This window comes from Corapipo altera, unplaced genomic scaffold (genome assembly GCF_003945725.1).
Source record: "Corapipo altera isolate COAL_440 unplaced genomic scaffold, ASM394572v1 46, whole genome shotgun sequence".
Taxonomy (NCBI): Eukaryota; Metazoa; Chordata; class Aves; order Passeriformes; family Pipridae; genus Corapipo; species Corapipo altera.
Window position 1 is genome coordinate 4,932,167 of NW_020884883.1, and position 19,808 is coordinate 4,951,974.

The 19,808-nt window shown below is 36.8% G+C and overlaps 1 protein-coding gene across 25 annotated transcripts in view; it reads right to left on the minus strand.

Annotated features, from left to right (window-relative positions):
• The window catches only part of MYT1L (myelin transcription factor 1 like), a 326,870-nt gene that overhangs the window by 93,443 nt on the left and 213,619 nt on the right, over positions 1-19,808 (minus strand). For 18 of the 25 annotated variants that reach the window (XM_027640991.1, XM_027641005.1, XM_027641006.1 and 15 more), the window contains one exon: positions 8,204-8,577. In XM_027640991.1, the coding sequence (XP_027496792.1) occupies positions 8,204-8,577 (374 nt within the window). Of the gene's footprint in view, positions 1-7,184; positions 7,278-8,178; positions 8,578-19,808 lie in introns of those variants that run through there. The other 7 variants (XM_027640988.1, XM_027640999.1, XM_027640998.1 and 4 more) reach the window with 3 other exon arrangements.

Consider the following 19,808-nt stretch of genomic DNA (forward strand, 5'->3'; position numbering starts at 1 on the left):
TGGTCTAGTCTCCAACCTTCTGTGTTAGCAAAGAAGGACATGTGGCACTGAACTTCTTCATCACCTCTCAAAATTAACTCAGGCACCTGCATTACAGACCGGGGCAGAATTTTCACTCCATTTTATATCGAAACATTTATCTCATTCCACAAATGCAGTGGGATCCTTGGCTCCTAATAAAGTATTTCAGTTACTATTCACTTAAAAGTTGCCCTTTCTGGCTGTATTTTCAGAGTACATTCACAGACTGTGCTCATTAGATGATAAACAAACACTATGATGAACTTTAGTATACTTTTTGTAAGTTCAACTTCAGTCCTATTCCTTACAGTTTGGTAATAATGATCTGTTATTCACTATTTCCATTATTACTTTTTAAAATATATTTTTCTCTTATTGATTGGAGGTCAAAGTTTTTTTCAACATATTGCAATAGAAGAATAATCAATTTTTAACTTTCCAGTAGATGCCAGCTTTTAAAATTGAACATAAAAAAAATGTTTTAAGTATTGCAGATGACAGAATGACAATCTTCTGTAAAAACTTCAGCCCTGTTCATTATAGAGTGTCCAAGAAACTGTTTAGCAGATGCTTCTTGTTTATAGAGAATTTCTATAAGTGCAGGCAGTTGGTGAAACAATAGATTTGATACAATAGAAACGAGAAGAAAAGCAGTTGCATAGCATGACTTGAAACTGTATATGACAAGTAAGGAATCTCATCACATATGCTTTGGAAAAGGTAATGACAGAACTCTAACGTGACATGGGCATCTTTGCCAACACTCCTGTGTTAGGTGACTGGAAGTGTTCATGCCACACAGACCTTTCCCTTATTCCGTCAGTAATCCATGTCTGCGGAGTACAGGGAAGAAAATGGCCGCTCGATTTGTTTGCTTTTGTAATTGTGAATTCAGGTTTTCTGTGTCACAGCAGTACTTGCTCTTCCTATCAATAGTATAGCCTGCAAAATTAAGGTTTTGGGATGACAGAACTATCAGATGATGAGTTCACCTAAAAAAACCCCACTAAATCTTGAGCTGTCAATCCTGTTAACTTTCTCTGACAGAGCCACCATAAGTTTTTGCTAAAGCAGTAATATTTACTGCACAAAGCATATAATATCTGCCATGGTTTTCACATGGTGTTATGGATACTTGACATGCTTAATGTTAGTGACTATTTTCAGTACTTTCTGTATGAAGCTTTAATGTGCCAAATAATTCTGAGGATTTCAACAACAGTGACCAAACCCAGCCTCCTTTAGGTGGTTTCTTTCCTATCATTAGTTCTCTTTCTCTTCTGCTAAATGACTTGGCCTTCCTTGCTGTCCAGCTCATGAACTGTAGCTCCCACAGTCTCTACTCTTAAAAAAGAAAAAGCAGAATACATTAATTTACAGAAGGGGAAATAACTCTTATGGTACAAAAGGACTATGTCATATGGGATAGCGGTGACAAAAGAACAAAACTGAATTGTTCTGAGACCTGCAAAATAAGGAAGAAACGCTTCCATAGTACAAAAGTATTCAGGATTACATATATATGTTCATTACACATCAATGTTTTTGTTTCAAAAGAATGCTTTGTTAGGTTTATATATCCCAGTTAAACAAAATTTATGTGACTTGAGGCATTTGCTAGGACTGCAAATTTGATTCATGAGAACAGATATGGATCAGAAGAAATTACCAATCCAGTCTGCAATTTTATTTCATTTTATTATTTCTGGGAGGAACTCTAGTAAGGTAAAATTAACTCTACAGCTACCAAATAAAGTCCCCTGCTTTTCAGAGTGAAAAGCTACTGTCTGTTATGACAAACACTCTAAGGCCAGTGGGAATTGTGAATTAATAGGGTGATCATAATTTGCTTTTAGAGATACACTCTAAACACAAGAGGAAAAATAGGAACTTCTAACATTAACCAATCAAAAGTTATTTTATAGAATCATTACATCTGTAGTGTCAAGAAGGATTTGTACAGAGTCTGTGGTCACTGTGTAAGCTACAGTGTGGGCAATGCAGCCTTTGAAGTAGCACTGTGAAAGGCAAAGGAATTCAAAGCAAAGGCCTAAAGAGTTCAGGTCTGTACAACCCATGAATATGTTTCTAGGAGTGACATATCCCAGATGTGAGACCTTCTACAGCAACACCAGGTCATTATGTTTATAAATATGGATGCAAGGGGTTGCTACATAATGTAGTTCACTATTGGTTCTTTAAAGAACTACAACACATAATTAACCAGCTTCTTGGCACAGTTGTGCCAAAACCAGGAGATCATTGGCAGTGAACAGGTTACAGAGAGTCTAAATGAGAATGGGAACACAGTACTTTAATTACTTCTCCAATCCATCTTATTCCAGAAAGAATTAATTTTACTATGTGATCTGTCCAGACAAAAAATGAAATAGGCAAAATCAAGGATCCACTCAGCATTTTCCTGCAGACAGAAGGATGCAACAGAAATGCAGAAAAGGCAACCTCTGCACAGCCTCTTCTTGAGGACTGCAATCTGTGAGTATCCAAAGCAGCACTGCTGAGACATGGTTCCTTTGTGGACCTACTGCTGCCGCAAGACTAGAGAAACGTTTGGTCACAGATTAGCCCTGAAACAATTTGACATTACAACGGGCCCAACATCTCGTTCAGCTAACACTGAAGGAAAGGTTTAGTGTATTAGAAATACAAACAAGCAACCCCATGCCATATAAAACAGTTTCAGAATGAAGCAGCATTGTGGTGCCAAATTTGTTCCATGGCGCTTTCATGGAACTAAGGCCTTCAGTTCAGATCCTGAACTCTCTAAGAATCCCAATGTCCTCTACAGGATTTCTGCTGACATCCACAAAATTCTGTCTCGTCAAAGGTGAATAATTTCTTTACACTGCATAAAGCTATAATTGAATCATTTGCTCTTGAAGGATGAGATATTTCACATTATCATTTAAGGCCTTTTATTTGTAGGGAAGGAGCTAAATATGCAAATCTCTACATGAGAATGATACTTAAGTACATTCCTAACTTTAAACATGGAGGTTAAGATGAAAAGGGCTACATAAAGTTTCTAGACACAGCCCAGAAGGTTTACTGAGCCTCTGAATTAAACATTCACATAGAATGAAGTCTTATAAAACAGTTCTTCAAGGGGAGGGAAAGTTAGGGATGACACGTGCAACACACGACCTCATGTAAATGGAACTCTACTGGCATAAAGGTACACTTAATTTGTCTTGATGCAAACAAGCTCAGCATCAGACCCAATCTCACTTCTGAGAATTAGAAAATAATGTTTAAATAATGCTGTTTAATGCGTTTAAATTATATTGTCTATGAGCAGCAAACAGTAAAGACCTTGAGCATGGAACACAGCAGTAAGCAAAAGTTTACTAAACTAACATCTGAGTCATATTTAAGCAATCGGCCAACCAATCATAAACACATAATAAAGGTAATAAAATTATCTGAACTTTTTCCACAAGAACTAGAAGTATCCAAAGGGTATTCACCAGCTAGCAGTTTCCCCACCCTACTCCAGCAACCCTGAGGTTTCCAGCTGTGAACTACCTGTTCCAAATGTTTTAACTGCACTATTTCCAAAAAAAATTTCAGCAAAAATGCTTAGTCTGAATCTCTCCATAGGAAATATAAACAGCTAAACAGCAGAACATGTTGTAATCCATGCCTGCATCTTCAATGTAAAAAGAAGGTATCAATAAAAGTTCTTATGATGTTGTTTGACCAAAGGACTCCCAGGCTGGAGCACTTCGTAACGAGACCAGAAAGTAAACTTTAACTTCTTATCCTGAGGACACCAATGCAGTGGCCAGGAAAAATGTCTTCCACAGCAACTCTAGTTTTTTTCTATTCTTCAGATTATTATTGATGAGACACCCTAAGCACAGGTTATCTTCTTTTACTCAAGGTGTAATATAGCAATAGACTTTATTAGCAAGGAGTTTAGATCTGCTTCACCTTGTAACCATCAGGTATTTATTTAGTCTTCTTTAGCCTTGGAAAACAAATTTTTTTCTGTATATGTTGCCCTAAGCAGTGAAATTTTGCTTTCTGGCTTCTTAATTTAAAGCTATAATTTACTTCTATTAGGTGCTTTTCCTCTGAGGTACACGTGAGTTTAGCTCCCTGCTCTGATTAATACTGAACACCTACTGTGTTCACCAAAGACAGGACCACTTTCCTGCTAACAGTTTAAATAAATGAATATGATTAGTGGCCAGCAGGCTGACAGATGACCTTGCTAATACAGATATGTTGTCTTCATTTTATGAAGATGTTTACTTTATCAAGAGTGTTTTCAGCAGCATGCACAGCTGGAAAGCTGTGTGCCACCATGCTTTCCTCAGCGCATGAGCTTCTTTCATCTTTTAAATTGATATTTGCATCTCCTCTACCTTAGAGGACATAAGTGCTTCAGAAGCACTTCAGAGGGGATCAAGAAGACAGTGGAGGGCACTAACAGTCTTAATGGAGCTTACAGGTGTATTATATTCAGGGTCTATCTGTCTGCATTCAGTTTATGCAAGTAAAAGAAAAATCACAAACATATTACGAGTTTTTTGAAAACCATCCTACAATTTAAAGAAATATGGTTGGATTTGATGGTCTTAGAGATCTCTTCCAACCTAAAGAATTCTATGATTCTATGAAATAAGAAAACAGGTAGAACATCTATCCTTATGTCCATGTGCTAGGTATTATTATTAAAAAACCTCTACTGTGTCTCCTCCGAATTCCAAAGGTTCTCAGCAGCTGTCATCACAGATAAAGGGCACTCCAACAGCAGCCTTTACTCTTACTCCTTCCCATTTATATTGCAACTTACAGGTTATGTTACCATAACAGAGGTCATCTATCTGTCATTTTTTCCTGGGATATAAGGGAAATAACAAAGATTCATCTTTCCTTTAGTGGACCTGTTGAACATAAGGGCTTTTCAAGTCTCTTCGTAGATAGATGGATAGATATCTGTTCTTCCAAGAGATTCAGATTTAATGGAAATTTAAAGAGGATATGTTAGCCATTGATAGAGAGTTTTTAGCATTAATTTTGGTTCAAAGGATTGTGTACAGAAATACAGGCATGGAAGAGGGGACTCATTTAAAAAAGGTTGGGATTTTTCCTCCTTTTAATTTTAAATTGTTATTTTGAGATTTGTGAGACTGTTTCCTTAGGACACATCTGTATTCTCCAAGTCCTTTAGTTTATCAGTGACAAGGCTACAAAGATGTGATTTTCAAAGGCTGTGATGGTTTCAAGCGAATGCTCAAGTATTTTCAATAAGAACTGTTTACCTATATGACCTTTATATTATCTGTATCCTCTGAGAATCCCACTCAAAATTCACTTTCTTTTAAACCAAAAAAGTATGAGCAATGACATGCCAGTGATGCACTTTTGTTTCCCAGGATTTACCCTTTTCTAAAAGAAAACTGAATTTGGCCTAAGAAACAGTAAAATACCTCACCCATACGCTCCTACCCTCTCCCTTCCCTGCCCTACCCAATTGTTTCCTCTATAGTCCTGTTCTATATTTGTTGAGGAATTCTTCTGTCATCAATACTTATGATTTTAACCTTTCGTCACCAATATTTATGATATTAACTCTTTTGTCCACCTAGGCTATAGTTATTTATGGAAATTTTCTGAACAGCTATCATCTACAGCACCAGTGACAGAAACCTTTTTGAGAACTGTCAGGCATCCTGGTGACCAGTGGATAAATTCTGCATTTTGTTTCTAGAGATAGGAATATTAAGACACATTCAGACTTCCTGTTAAGGTGACTTATAGGGTGGTTTGCTACATTATCTACATTGTAGTGAGCAGCAACTGATTGTATTAACTAAATTCATAGTTGACAGACCTAATTTTCCATATAGTCAACAGATAAAGGCAAGAGTCATATTTAGACCATAAAGTTTAAGAGCACCTAACTTTGCACTTTTTTTCCCTAGAAAATCAACAGTCCAAATTCCACCGATACAGTTTTTGCTACAAGCAGAATAAAGTGCAACTTCAGGATCCCTATTGGAATCAATAGGAAATAAACTATTTTAAAAAATCTGATTTATTGATTAGCTTCTAGACCTCACCAAAACCAAAGTGTTATCACTCTCCACTCCTTGGCACAGACATAAGGAACTCCATACTGCCTTCCTCATTAATTGCTAGGAATTCTTTCTTGTAAATCATCTTTGTTCTAACTGGGACTGTTGCATAGTGATTACCATGTTGATACTCAAAAAGATCATTAAATACCTTTCTCATAAAATTCTATTATCACTTTTCCAATTTTCTGAGGAATTTTTCTTAATTACTAATTTTTTACATAGAACATATATATATATTTATTAATGTACACTTGTTTTATTACTGGAATAGTATGGAATCCAAAGAAAAACTTGACCTACCTAAGTTTTAATTACAAGTAATATGCAGAGCAGCTATAGAGGTACCTTTGTGAATTTTTTGCAGTTCTTAACCACAGCCTACTATATATGGAAGGAAAGCAGTCAAAAAGCAATGTCAGCCTCTTCACATTGATTAGGACCACTAACTGCATGTGTAACTGTGTTGGAATAAGTAAACCACTGTGTTTCATTATCATAGAAAAATAAACTGAGTGTCAAGCCTGCTGGTTTGGCAGAAGCAATTTTCTTGAGCTCTTGAGTTTTGCTTAGGTTTTTTTTTCCTTTTATAATTTTTGATAGTGTAGATTCAAAGTTTTTAATGTCAGCTGAAATCACAGCAGCAGTTGCACCATAACCTAAGCACCAACAAACTCAGTCACCATTATTTGTTAAAGAAACTGCTGGACATTCTGTGCTTGCCCATCAGGAGAGTAAGACCAGCTGTACATCAGCCTAATTTAACACAGCTTCTCTTCCAGGTTCTGAAACAGCAGAGTTCCCTGCAAAAGGAAATGGCTTCCCTGTTGCATCAAACTCATGAAACTTTTAAGATCGACCATTTATTCTCTACCAATTTTGTGGCAAATTCAGGCAATTGAGGAAATGCTACAGATGCAATATCTGAGAAAATGTTATAGCCACCCAGCTGGCCACCATCTTGCCCAAATGGAAAGAATACTTTCAAAGTCTGTCTTTAAGATTTAAGATCTGACCTTACAGAATGCTGAAACAAAAGTCATACAACTTTCATACCTGGTTCCTAAGAGGAATCCAACTGAGGAGTGCTGAAAGCTTTTCTTATATTTTTATTGGTTAGAAAGGTGAATCTACCCAACCAAAAACGTGTTCCCTGAAAATGGGAACAAAATACTTTTTAGATAGTTCATTAATTTTTGCATGATTCCTTCATTTCACCCCAGTGCATTATGATGTCTGTCATCAGCATATGGACTCTTGAGTAAATGGACACTAAACACATATTTTGAAAGTACTGGTTATATAAAGTCCAATATCCCAAAAAAAGAGAAAGTCGAATAGGCTAATCACATTGCTATTGCATTAATTTAGTTACTACCAGTGACCTGTATGTCTAAATGGCATTTATGCCATGGTATGATAACCAAAATACATAAATTTTAGAAAGATGTTATTGATGTAAAGGTGTCACTATTTTTACTGGAATCAACTAAAGCACACAGCATTCAAGTCTCAAAGAATCAAAGTATATTATAATAGTTAATTCTGAATAGTTTCTTAGGGTAAGGGGAAGTATGGGGCAAAATTTTTGAAGGGAAGAGCTCCACTTTTACACACAAAAATTATCTGCAAACTTGTGATAGAATTTATGTGGGCAATCTTTGACATTCTATAAGCAGATCTAGCAAATACACTTGCAAATGATCAGTAACGGCACCCAGCTGTAGCTGATGCTTTGCTTGTACCTTTGTGAATATTCTCCTGGTAACTGCATGCATTAATCCACTACTAGGATTACATTTTATGCAAGCATTTTTAGCATAAACACACCTCCACCCTCCTTGTTTGAAATGTGAGTGCTGGTGTATTAAAAAAATATTTGGAAGACAGACTTATTAAAATAAATGTTAGGAGAACACAGTGGGGTATATTTTCAGTGTGGAGCAGAGAGATTTAACTGCATGACTTCCATTAGCTTTAATGAGAACCACACAGCTAAATCCTCAAACACCACACTAGAAGATTAACCCAGAAAACACACATTGTTTACTTTTTACTAATACTCTGATTATTACCACGTTCTTCCTCCTCCTCCTCTTCTTCCTCCTCTTCTTCTTCCTCCTCCTCTTCATCCTCCACATCTTCACCTTCCTCTTCATCCTCCTCTTCTTCTTCCTCAATCTCTTCTTCTTCTTCTCGATCTATCTCCTCATCATCCTCCTCCTCATCACCTTGCTCCTCATTATCATCAGAATATTCCTCTTCTTCTTCATCCTCTTCCTCTTCTTCCTCTTCCTTTTCATCCATTTCCTCTGTTCCATCAGTTTCATAGCACTCATCTACTGAAGAGTTGTCTGCTTTAACCACAAAGGGTTTTCTTTTGGGGGCTGGTTCTTGGGGTTGTTTATCTTGTGTTTTTCTTTTTTTTGCCAAAGGACATCCATAAACACTGTGCAAAAAGAACAGATGTAAATTATTACACTATCCTCCAGATTTCATTTAGTCATATATACTAATCTTACACCATGATTAGTTGTTGTTCTCAGAATGCATGTTTTCAAAGTAAAATGCTTCTTACACAATACTGACCAAGGGGAAGGACACTTACAAAACTTGTGAAATTGCAAATGACTATCATTTGCCTGAAAATGTCACATGCATATGATAACATAACAGTTACAGAACTGATACAAATGTGTGTTTTTCCTTCTCATTTTTTTTTCTCTTCAACATGTTACACTCTTCTCTAAGACAGATGAATACAGTTAAAAAAACCCAGCAATCTTATCCTACCTGTAACGTATCAGTACAACAATCAGGAATAAAGCAATGCTTCATAATTTTGTAATATTCAGTAAGGTTTTGATTGTGTGCAGTTAAGATACATTTCAATGTTGTTTGAATAATGAAAATATGACCACATTCTTAATGCTGCTGGTTGTTATTATTATTATTATTATTATTATTATTATTATTATTATTATTATAAATAATGGATCACTCTTAAATTCTCCACTGTTTTGCTCTATTATACTGCAAGGCCAGATAAATGGGAAAGCAAGATCCTCAACACAACCAAAACCAACAGTTTTCATGGCCAGTGTTGCAAGTGTTCTCACATTGAAAATAAATCAAACAATAAACAAAAACCTTTGCCAACGAAGGAAGTCATACTTTTCAAAGTAGAGTACCACTTCATCATCAATCATTTTAATGCATTGGAAAATAAATAGTATTTCAGAGTTCTGGTCTTCCATCAAAGTAGCCACCTGCTTCTCTAAGGTCATATAATCCACGTTTGTTGAATCTGATCCACCCCGTGTAACCTCTATAATCTGTGCAGAGTGAACGCTCTCCATAGTACCTTTTGTTCAAAGAAGTTCCTCTTTGAACTTTTTTATTGTGTGATTATAAACACTACTCAAGCTATATCAGTTTTTAGTCTTCTTCCTGTGATTACCTAGTTTTGAGACATTTAAATTGTTCTTTATAGCCCTTTCTGCATATCTACTTATAACTTCCCATTTTACATTATATTCTCGATCCCTTTATCCCAATGACAAAACACTGAAGATCTCTTATCACTTTCTTCCACTCTAGTAATGATTCCCATTCTCTTGACAGACCACTGAAAAACAGTTTCCACCACATTTAGTACTACACAGTGCTCAGTGTTGTAAGAGGTAAAGATGACAGGTCAAGCATTCTGAACACCTGTAGATGAGTAACTGTGAAAATTTTTGGCCACTGACATTCACACAAACTTGAACTTTTAGTAAAATAATAGAATGGTTTGGTCTGGAAGGGACCTTAAAGACCATCTATTTCCAACCCACCTGCCATGGGCCAGGACACTTTCCACTAGACCAGGTTGTTCAAAGCCCCATCCAACCCTGGGCAGTTTGTCACTCTAAAGCCAGAACACCACCCTCCTCCAATCTTTTTTCATTTAAGAACACAAATACTTGTAACAGTTTTCATCTAGTAATACCCCAAAACAGTCTCCTTTGGAATTCACAAAAGTTTAGGAAATCAGGCAGAGGACAAGGGGATAACAAATAACATCTATTTGTTTAATTTTTGAATTGACATCTCAGAAGAACTGCACAATTTTTAAGATATAAACTATTTGTCAAAAGTAGAAATAAATTGTTTCCACTGCCAGATTTGTCATCTTTAATATTTTTTCATAGCTTTATGGTCTTCTACACAATATTTTAGAAAGTTTGTGAGAATCTAAGGCATTACTTGGGATTCAGGGGCCCCTGGAAAATGCATAAATGGCAATGGAAATAAATTCCAGTTAGCTGCCTGATGACTTTGACGCTTTTATAAATCTCATTAACTATTTGCAACTCAGCTATTCAAGTAAAGTTGTGAACTAGACTTTAGTTTATAACTTTATTAATCTATTCTCAGTGCCTGTGGTCATAGAATTAAAATGGAGGACACACCAGCAACTACAAAAACAAATATTTGTATATTTCAATGGTTGGGTCCAACACTAAGGCTTGGGAATATGTAATTTTTCCCAGGAAATCGATTATACTAGTTCACAGAATCATAGAATGGTTTGGGTTAAAAAGGACCTTAAAGATCATATTGTCCCAATCCTCCTGCTGTGGGCAGGGACATCTCCTACTAGACCAGGTTGTTCAAAGTCTTGTCCAACCTGGCCTCAAACACTGCCAGGGTTGGGGCTTCCAAAACTTCTATGGGTAACCTGTTCTAGGATCTCATCCTCCCCACAGTGAAGAATTTCTTCCTAATATCCAGCCTGAAGTCCCCCTCTTTCAATTTGTATCCATTTATCCTTGTCTTATAATTAGTTAACTTCAACTCAGCTTTTGTTAACTCTTTCCTAATTAATTTTAATCAGTTATTACATAACCCTGAATTTGATTTTGTCTGTACTTGGATTTATACTTAATAAATCTACCATCGCAATGTTTTTTCTTTTAAAACTTTTAAAATACTGTCTTGCACCAGCTTCCTTCTGCCTTTCAACTGTATACCTCACATAGCTTACATATACCTCATGTACTGTAGACTTTGTAGAGTGAGAGAGTTAAAAAAAAAATCCATATCTATCAGAAACCTAGGAAACAGGCCACCAGACCTGAAGCCTACTGTTAAGCTGCCCTATTTTCTTCTTTTTCTTTCTTAACCTGCTCTGTTCTAATCCTTTGTTTCACTAATTTTTCAGATTCTGCCTCCAGGACACTTCTCTCTGTTTCTGGCATGTTCCCTGTGGTCACTCCAGCAAGCACACCAAGGGGAAGGCAGCACTGGCTTCCCAGTAGCCTCTGCCACTGACTTCCTCTCTGGATCACATATGGAGGTGACAGTCTGTCCCACTGACCTCTTGTTCCTCATGTATTTGTGAAATCTGTTATGGTTTGCCCTTATGGCTTCTGCAATCTTCTCTATATTTTCAATTTTGGCTTTTGTGATCATCCCCTTATTTGGTTATTTTTAGACTTGTTTATCCCTGCTCAGAGCAATGACCCCATTGATTTATGTGTCTTGTGTGCCTTTATCTGTTCTTTCATTGCTCCCTGTATTTCCCTGGTCAGCTGTGTTTGTCTTATTTTTCCCCCATGCTTTAGCTCTCTTGGCTTTCAGCAGGGTATATATTTGGGCTTCCTGAAACACACTTTTGAATATTCTACAGTGCTTTGCTGTGTGCCTCAGTCATCTCTGGTTTTTGGAATCTGTCATGAATAATTCTTGTGGAAATAATGTTGTTGAATTTCATAGCAATAAGCTCCAAGAGGACATACAGACATTAATAATTGAAGAAATGGAAGAAATAATATATGATTTTATGCTCCTTAGTTAGAAGATGATTTATGATATTTTTTTACTCCTCATGTAATTTTTCTCCTTTAATCCTTCTCCTTATGATGTTACTCATTGATACCTTCAGTAAGACTGTTCTTCAGAAAAAGATATTTGTTGCCCAGAGTTGAACTTCTTGAATTTTAATATATTTTATTAACATAATTTTCAGCATAATTATTATTTTTATTATTTCTAATATATAACAATTAACATATCTATTTAAATATACATAGTGTAGGACCAAAGAAATACAAGGGATTTTCTAAATCAGATTACCGTTTAGTATTTTTCCCTCCATGATATGCCAACTCACACATCAAAGCTGGGACATGACACCTATGTTTGGAGGAAGTTTTCCTCTTAGATGAAAATGAGAAAATGAGAAGGAGAGATTATATGACTAATAAAGGTCTAGTCAGCTTTAAATACCTAGTTTGGATAAAGTAATTCCTATGTGCCATGTTTACCAGCATTCTTTTTTCATTTGTGTTCTTTTCTATTGAATCTATTATTTCAGATGCCTCATGCTATAAGATCCAAGTGAAGAAAAATATGATGATGACAATATTATGCTCTAAATCTGAATAATATTTTTTCTTGGCGGATCATTATCTTTTTCTTTCCTTTCTTTTTTTCTTAGTAGTACTTTGAAAAATCTTACAGAAGGTTTTTCAATTTAAAAAGTGTTCCAATAATAGTCCTCGTTCTTCCTTGTTTTTCACGTAAGAACTTAATTTAATTAACAGAAACCAAAACATTTGGTAGGCAATAGAATCTAAAAATTTGCTACATAAACACCTAATGAGGTTATCAGAAACACTCAGTGAAGTACTTTAAGTATCTGAAGTGGCACTGAGGTGGAATTTTTATCATATACAGTTGAAGATAGCAAATTAGGAAGAATCTCCTTGGAAGCAAACTTCTGCTTAAGGCTTCAGGCAGGAAGTTCCCAAGGCATTTACACTTGTCCCACTGGATACTGTTAAGTACTACTTTGGTTTGGACTAGGTAACTTCAAAGTCTGTATCTCCTTATGAAGACTTGCAGGGTATTGAGAAAATAGCTGTTTAGCACATAAGTCCTCTAACAAATCCAGTCCTTTAAGAACATGCAAATCTAACTAATTTGAACAACACTGCAGCCTTTTAAATCACTCTCAAAGCAGCGACTATTAGCTTTAAAAGGCCGATACTATCAACTGATAGAAGTTGACCATAAATATTTAGATTCCATCAAACCCTGCAGCTTGAATTTCCCGAACTCCAGGAGGCTGCCCTTCCCAGCAGATTATGCGCTATTGAAAGGAAGAGCTGGTAGCACTCTTGATGAAGCTGAATCAATGAATTGATAGGAATGAAGGAATGATAATAAATTCAGAAAAAGAGATGAACTCCACCTTAATGATTTGCCTACTCAGTTGCAAGAATAAACTGCTTCAGTTGAGGATGATTTTCCTGTCATATTTAAACACTGCTTAAAGTATGCCAAATTGCTACAGGAATGAGCAGTAAACCCAGTGGACACTGCTAACAGTAGGGTGGTAGTGTCAAACTTCTTTGTGGGAAATTATTTTTGTTTTCTAAGCCACACTAGTCAGGAATCTTTTCTATCCCACAAAAGTCCTACCTAATGCCTGTGTACTGTTCTGGAATACAGGAGGTATTGAGTCAAACCTTCCCAGGCTGTGAAAGTTAAAGAACTTTGCTGAGTATTCCAATTAGTAAACTATAGAAGAGAAAATGGGAAGAGTAAGAAGTCGAAGTTCAAGCAAGACATGGAGTTTTGGGGCTTTTATTTCACAGAGATCGTTAATTGCAGCCAACAAGATGGAGCTGGGACACACTGGTTTTAAAACTTCCAACCAGATGAATTAAAATTCTCTGTGCTAGCATCCTATGTGCTACTAATCCCAATCTAGAAGACTAACTTGCTCAAATCTGCTTTCCAGGAGCCTGCTCGCAACTGAGTCAGAGCCTTGAATATTGTTCCAGATCAGGCTTCTTGCAACCATTGCCAAGCACTGTAGCATCTAAGGCCACTTACAGAATGAAGTAGAATAGCTTCAATGTAATTAATACAGTCACAGCAACTTAAGTCAAAGCTAGGATCTTTTACTTCATTGGATCCTATACATCTCTAGTGGGAAGCACCTCCCCACACTAGTTCACTGCGACTCCAAACTGATGCAACTGAACATGGTGACAAACACTGACAAACTTACTGGCTAACCTGCCCTCTGGCTGGCAAGATCATTGCACCCATCACCAAAGTCCCTGCTCTTGGGATATGACAACTAAGAGGAAACTTTCAGTTTTGCAATAACTAACCCATTCAAACAACTAGTTTAATTGCTTGACTACAATAGCTGTTCAGTGAAGAACAGCACAGCAATGTACTTGTACGTGTTGTACAAATACACAGGAAAACTTTCATCTACAGAGAGCTCACCTAAAGCAAGATATAAAAAACTAAATGCAACAAATCATGAGACTAAAAACTTATGTGGTAGCACAGGTTAGCAAAGTACATGCCCTGCAGTTGTAGATTACTCAACAGTATTTATATAAATAAATCAATGTAATATCTGATTGCCCCATGACTTAGGATGTCATTGATGGGGTTCATCTCTCACCTACCCCTAGGCTTCTAAAAACTAGGTCTATACATGTCATGTTAAGCTCCCTTCATAAGTCAATGCAGACAAACAGGAACCTCCTGGGAGGCTATTCATCTCACCTTTTTTAGAGACTTTGCCTACTGACAGTAAAGGGAGATGATGGTGATTAACTTGCATTTCTACCACTTAGGAATCTGTTGAAAGTGGACAAGTCCAAGACCTTTTCTCTCTCTTTTTTTTCTTTTTAATTATCTGCCCAACCCCACTAAAGATAGCACCTAACAGAATTTAAAACCACGCACCATAATAATTTTGTAATGAGAAACCCCAAACCCTGTTTCTTTCCTTTCCACAGCTGCTGTATCACTTAACATGGATAATTCTCCTCCCTATAGCCTTGCTGTCTTCTCCAGACTGCCTATATGATCCAAAGTCAGACAAATGCTGCAGTTGCACTCTAGTCTCAGGATGGCAAATACCCAACCTAGCTGTGTGTTCAAGTGCCGGAAGCCACAATTGATTATGTCTTGTTGCCAGATCCTTGAATACAGGGGATGATCAAAGAGTGTAGGATAGTGCAAAGAGCACAGGTTTAATGACTCATATTGATTCATTAGATGAAATGCATATAATCAGGTTTTGCTAAGTGGCTATTGATTCAGTGCACTTTGATGTTGATTTAGATGTAACCCAGACACATGAAAATGGAAACATGCAAAGCCAGTGACCATTTCTGCACTAACTCAAAGAACACTGACTTCTGTGTTCAAAATCTTGGGGTCCACATTTATTTAAAAAAATCTAAACTGGAAGAAAAACTTTGGGAAAGAAAACCCTCTATTTTTCTACATATAGACAAAAATTAAGTTGGCTACACTGAGTTAAATACAAGCATCATCTAGAGCTGCCAAGATGACCAGATTTGTGTATATTCTGTGTTTTCAGATTCAGTGGCAATGACAACTCTGTTTACAGCTTGAGGGCAAGGCAAGTTCCAATTAATTAATTGTTTTTCACTATAAACTTATATAATAAAATGGAAAAGTTCACAATCAATCATTCATCAGTTTGAAACGGTTAGAATATGCTACAAGAGTGCATCCATCAGTTACAAAAGATCTTTGCATAGTCACAATGTTTGAGCCTTGAACATGATATGAAATCTTTCTATTCCAACATTTTAAATGTGATTGCTTTTAAGCAATTCAGCATACTAAGTTCAAGCATCCAAAAATCAAGGGACATAAACTCCTGGAAATCAAAGGCCATTCATGTACTTACATTGTCAAGCATTTAATAACATGGCTAGATACCCATTAGTAGAATCAACACCCTTAGACACAGACTTGATACGGCATATTTACCAACAACACAATGGGTCAAACTGTCATTGTAGCATGTACTTAAGTACTGAGTAATAGAGCACGTTGTCATTTTATCATATCTGTAACGTAGGGCTACTATGGTGAGACTATCAGCTACGTTAAATACTCTTCTCATCACCTCTACATAGATACACAATAGCACTGACTCCCAACTTAATTTAAACTAAGAAAGATATATGGCTCAGAATTAAGAAATATGACAAAACAACTTTCCTGTAACTATAGCAATAAGGTTCTTACTTGATAAAAAAAACTAATGGCTACAGAATATAACTAATGGAAAGGAATAATACTGTGGAGCTGCCTTCTAACACAAGACTTCATCAGTAAACATCTGGAATTACAGGAACAAAAATGAGAAAAGTGAAATGATACAAGCCGCAAACACTTTAGTGCTTATGTACCAGAGTCTCACCTCCAGCATAAACTACAGGATACTGCTCTTTGTCTTGTATGGTTGGTTAGGAGTTATTCAGGTGTGAAATATTCTAAATTCTGGTTGTTAAAGGACTGAGAACCTCTGCCCACTGCCATGACTTCCACCCTGTAAGGCATATGTTTGTTTGTGATAATAATCTACGGAAATGCAGCACACAGAAGTTGCTTTGTTGTAATATTAGGGAGTCCTGCAGGTAGTACTTCCACCAAGTTACAAGCTTACCTACCATAAAGAAATTGGTTCAAGCCATTGGCAGACTCAAAGGATAAATCTATATCTCATGTTCAGTTACTTTTTTTTTCACCTTTTTTTTTCATGATTAGGAGAATTAGAAATACTCTAGTCTAAAAATAAAAGCTTACCTCCTAGTTTAATCACATGATTCCAAAAGCCAGATGCCTAAATGTCTTTGCCTTAATCTGGCCTTTTTTGACATATCTGATGAAAGAAAAGATGTCTGTTCAGGTAAAAAAAAAAACAAACAAAAAAGTCAAACTGAATTCCATCACATTCTAGTCCAGTAAAAGAAGGCTTCAACTTGAGTCACATCACAATTAAAAAAAATACTATGGCATATAATGTTACTTTTTATAGCTGACAGTAAGTTCCATTAGACTGTAGAAGAGCCTCTGAAGGAAAATGAAAACAGCCTCCCAAGGGAGCGGAAGCCCCATATAGCACGGTTTAAATGTGGCAGCTGGGCTGTGGGTGGAAACGGTGATTTCCATTGAAAATCTGCTGCCAGTATACCTCCTATGGCTAGATTTCTAAGGGAAATGTGGCAGTTATCCCTCTCTGAATTTCAGCTGCTCAGTTTTAAAGATTCATAGACAGGAAAGGTAGCAAGGGTCAACAACCGAATAGCAAAAGGTCCAGAATTATGTTGTGTTCAAGGACCAAAAGTAAAATTGGGCAATGGCTGGAAAAGAAATGTTTAACAGGAAGATGGCAAGAACAGGAAAACATTCATGTTAAAAGATGAAAGGCAACTTTTTAGAAAGTGTATGCCACTTCAAAGATACTTTAATTATTTTTAATATTTGAGGTATTCTATGTGAGGCATTCTATGCTTGACACATTTCACTGAAAGCTGAGTTAGCAATGTGTTTCTTTTAAAACTGCTATCTGGGGTTCTATCATGAGAACAGTTGTGGTAACATTCCATGTCATCACACTTAACTTTGAAGGACTTAAATTTAGCTAAGTTCCTTAGATAATAAATTCCCCAGTGGTAATATGTAGTTATGTAAGTCTGGGAGTCACTAGAGCAAGCATGTTGACTGAGCTGTATCCACACTAACATGAACTGCCACAAAAAGAATGTTTCCAAAACATGACTCATAATCCAAAAAAGACACTCTCTGATGCAGGTATAGAAATAATGCCTGAAGTATGGATGGCTACTTTATTGCTCTCTGTTTTGATACAGGTGGTGTGGTACTGTTATTTGTGTGTGTTTTTTTTTTTCTTTTTAACAGCAATTTAACAATTTTAACAAAGTTTAAAAAATTGTCAGGTTAAGTGGAACATCTTCCCTTCCCTTCCCTTCCCTTCCCTTCCCTTCCCTTCCCTTCCCTTCCCTTCCCTTCCCTTCCCTTCCCTTCCCTTCCCTTCCCTTCCCTTCCCTTCCCTTCCCTTCCCTTCCCTTCCCTTCCCTTCATCTGTTATAGCTCCAAATCTGGTTCCTCTAGAGGAGTCCTTTAATCATCAGACTAACTTCCCTGTTCTCTCACTGTTCTCTGTGAAAAAATTCACACAGTCAAGACAGAAAGCTGCCCTATCCTAGTCAGCCTTCACCTATCATCATTTTGGTATGGCTCTGGCTTGGGAATTAACATCACCCTTGCACTGACTCAGGCTAACAGAGAAATCAAAGCAGTATGTTGCTTATTGAAGAGTCATTGCTGACCACCACTAGGATGCATCACTATCATGAAATTTTTCAGTGAAAGGGGATGTTACTGCTATGCTGCCTACAGAAATGTGGTGCCTGCATGTCAGTGTGAGCAGACAATGCCTGCTGTGCCTTCTGGATCAGAGGATGCTGGTGGAATTACCTGCAGCCTGCAAATCCCAAATGTTCTGGTCTGTAGAAAGCCCTGAGCAGCATAGCTTAGCTATGCTGGCAGTGCCTGTGGGAATACACAAATAGGTTTTCTATTTCAAGTTTAGCCAACTATAGACTTGGGATTTTTGTGGGTCCTTGTCTTCAATTTCAGTACCAAAGGTCTACTTGTGTTATGCTCTAGAAGTTTGTGCTTGCATTCTGATATGCTTACATCTACAGATGTAGAAATTTAACGGTGGAAAACTTTTCTCTCATCTCTGATTAACTGGTAAATGTACTAAATAGAAGGTGGGCCAGGTGCAAGATGACATTTTAGTGGCCAAAAAACCTGGAAGGTTGTGAAGATAGGGATGAAAAGCTTCATAGGTATGATGTCACTTCACATCATCTGACATCATGCAAAGCTATACTGTAATGTAGCCTGTAGGTAAACCATTCCTGACTCTTTATCAGATCATTTGATATTTCCTTATTGTTTAAAAAATAGAGATGGCGGTATCATCTTATTATCCTTCTTTTTCAGACCAGCCAATAGACTTTTATCTTTTATTGTGGTGTTTTGCAGAGTTCTAGAGCAACATAATTACAAAGTGCTCCAGTGTGAGAGGAATGAAATTCTATTCCTGCTTACACATGAGATCAGCTTAACCCCTAGCATACATACAAAGTACAAAAAAAATGCTTCTAACAAATCTAAACTGACCATGACAGTCCTGTTGTGGTTCTCCCCGAGCTGTCCACTACACTGTGATTTCCAAATCTGACTGACTGCTATAATTTTAAATGAGCAGTCAACATTATAGTAGACAGAAAAAGCTAAATGTTTTCTCTGTTTCAGAGTTTTGATTAAATGCTGACATTTTAAATAAGTGTTTCCACTTTTAGTCAGTGCCATTTGCACTGTTCAGTCCTTCCTCCTACATCCTTTTAAAAACATAACTGGAAGCAGCAAGCTTGACTGCTAAGGTTTGAAGTTAACACAGTAGTCAGAATTTATTTCCATTCTTTCTAAAATGGTATTTGTTTTATAACTCTGACTCTGTTTCTGAGTCTATCCTTCTCTGTGAGCTCTTTAGGTTTCACAAGCTAAGCAAAGCCAGGCCATGTCAGTTCTGAGAATGTCAGTATTTCCAAGGAACACCTAGGTGCTGCAGAGACAGGGTTGTGCCTCAGAAAGTAGTACACTTGCCTTTCCAGAAACACTGAAAAAAATTCGCCATTGTGGAAGGGACAGAAGACTGTAAAGCTGGTAATTCCTTATTTCACATGGAATTAAAAACAAGAGTCAAGTGTCTGTGTTTTAAGAACTAGAAATGTTAATTTCAAA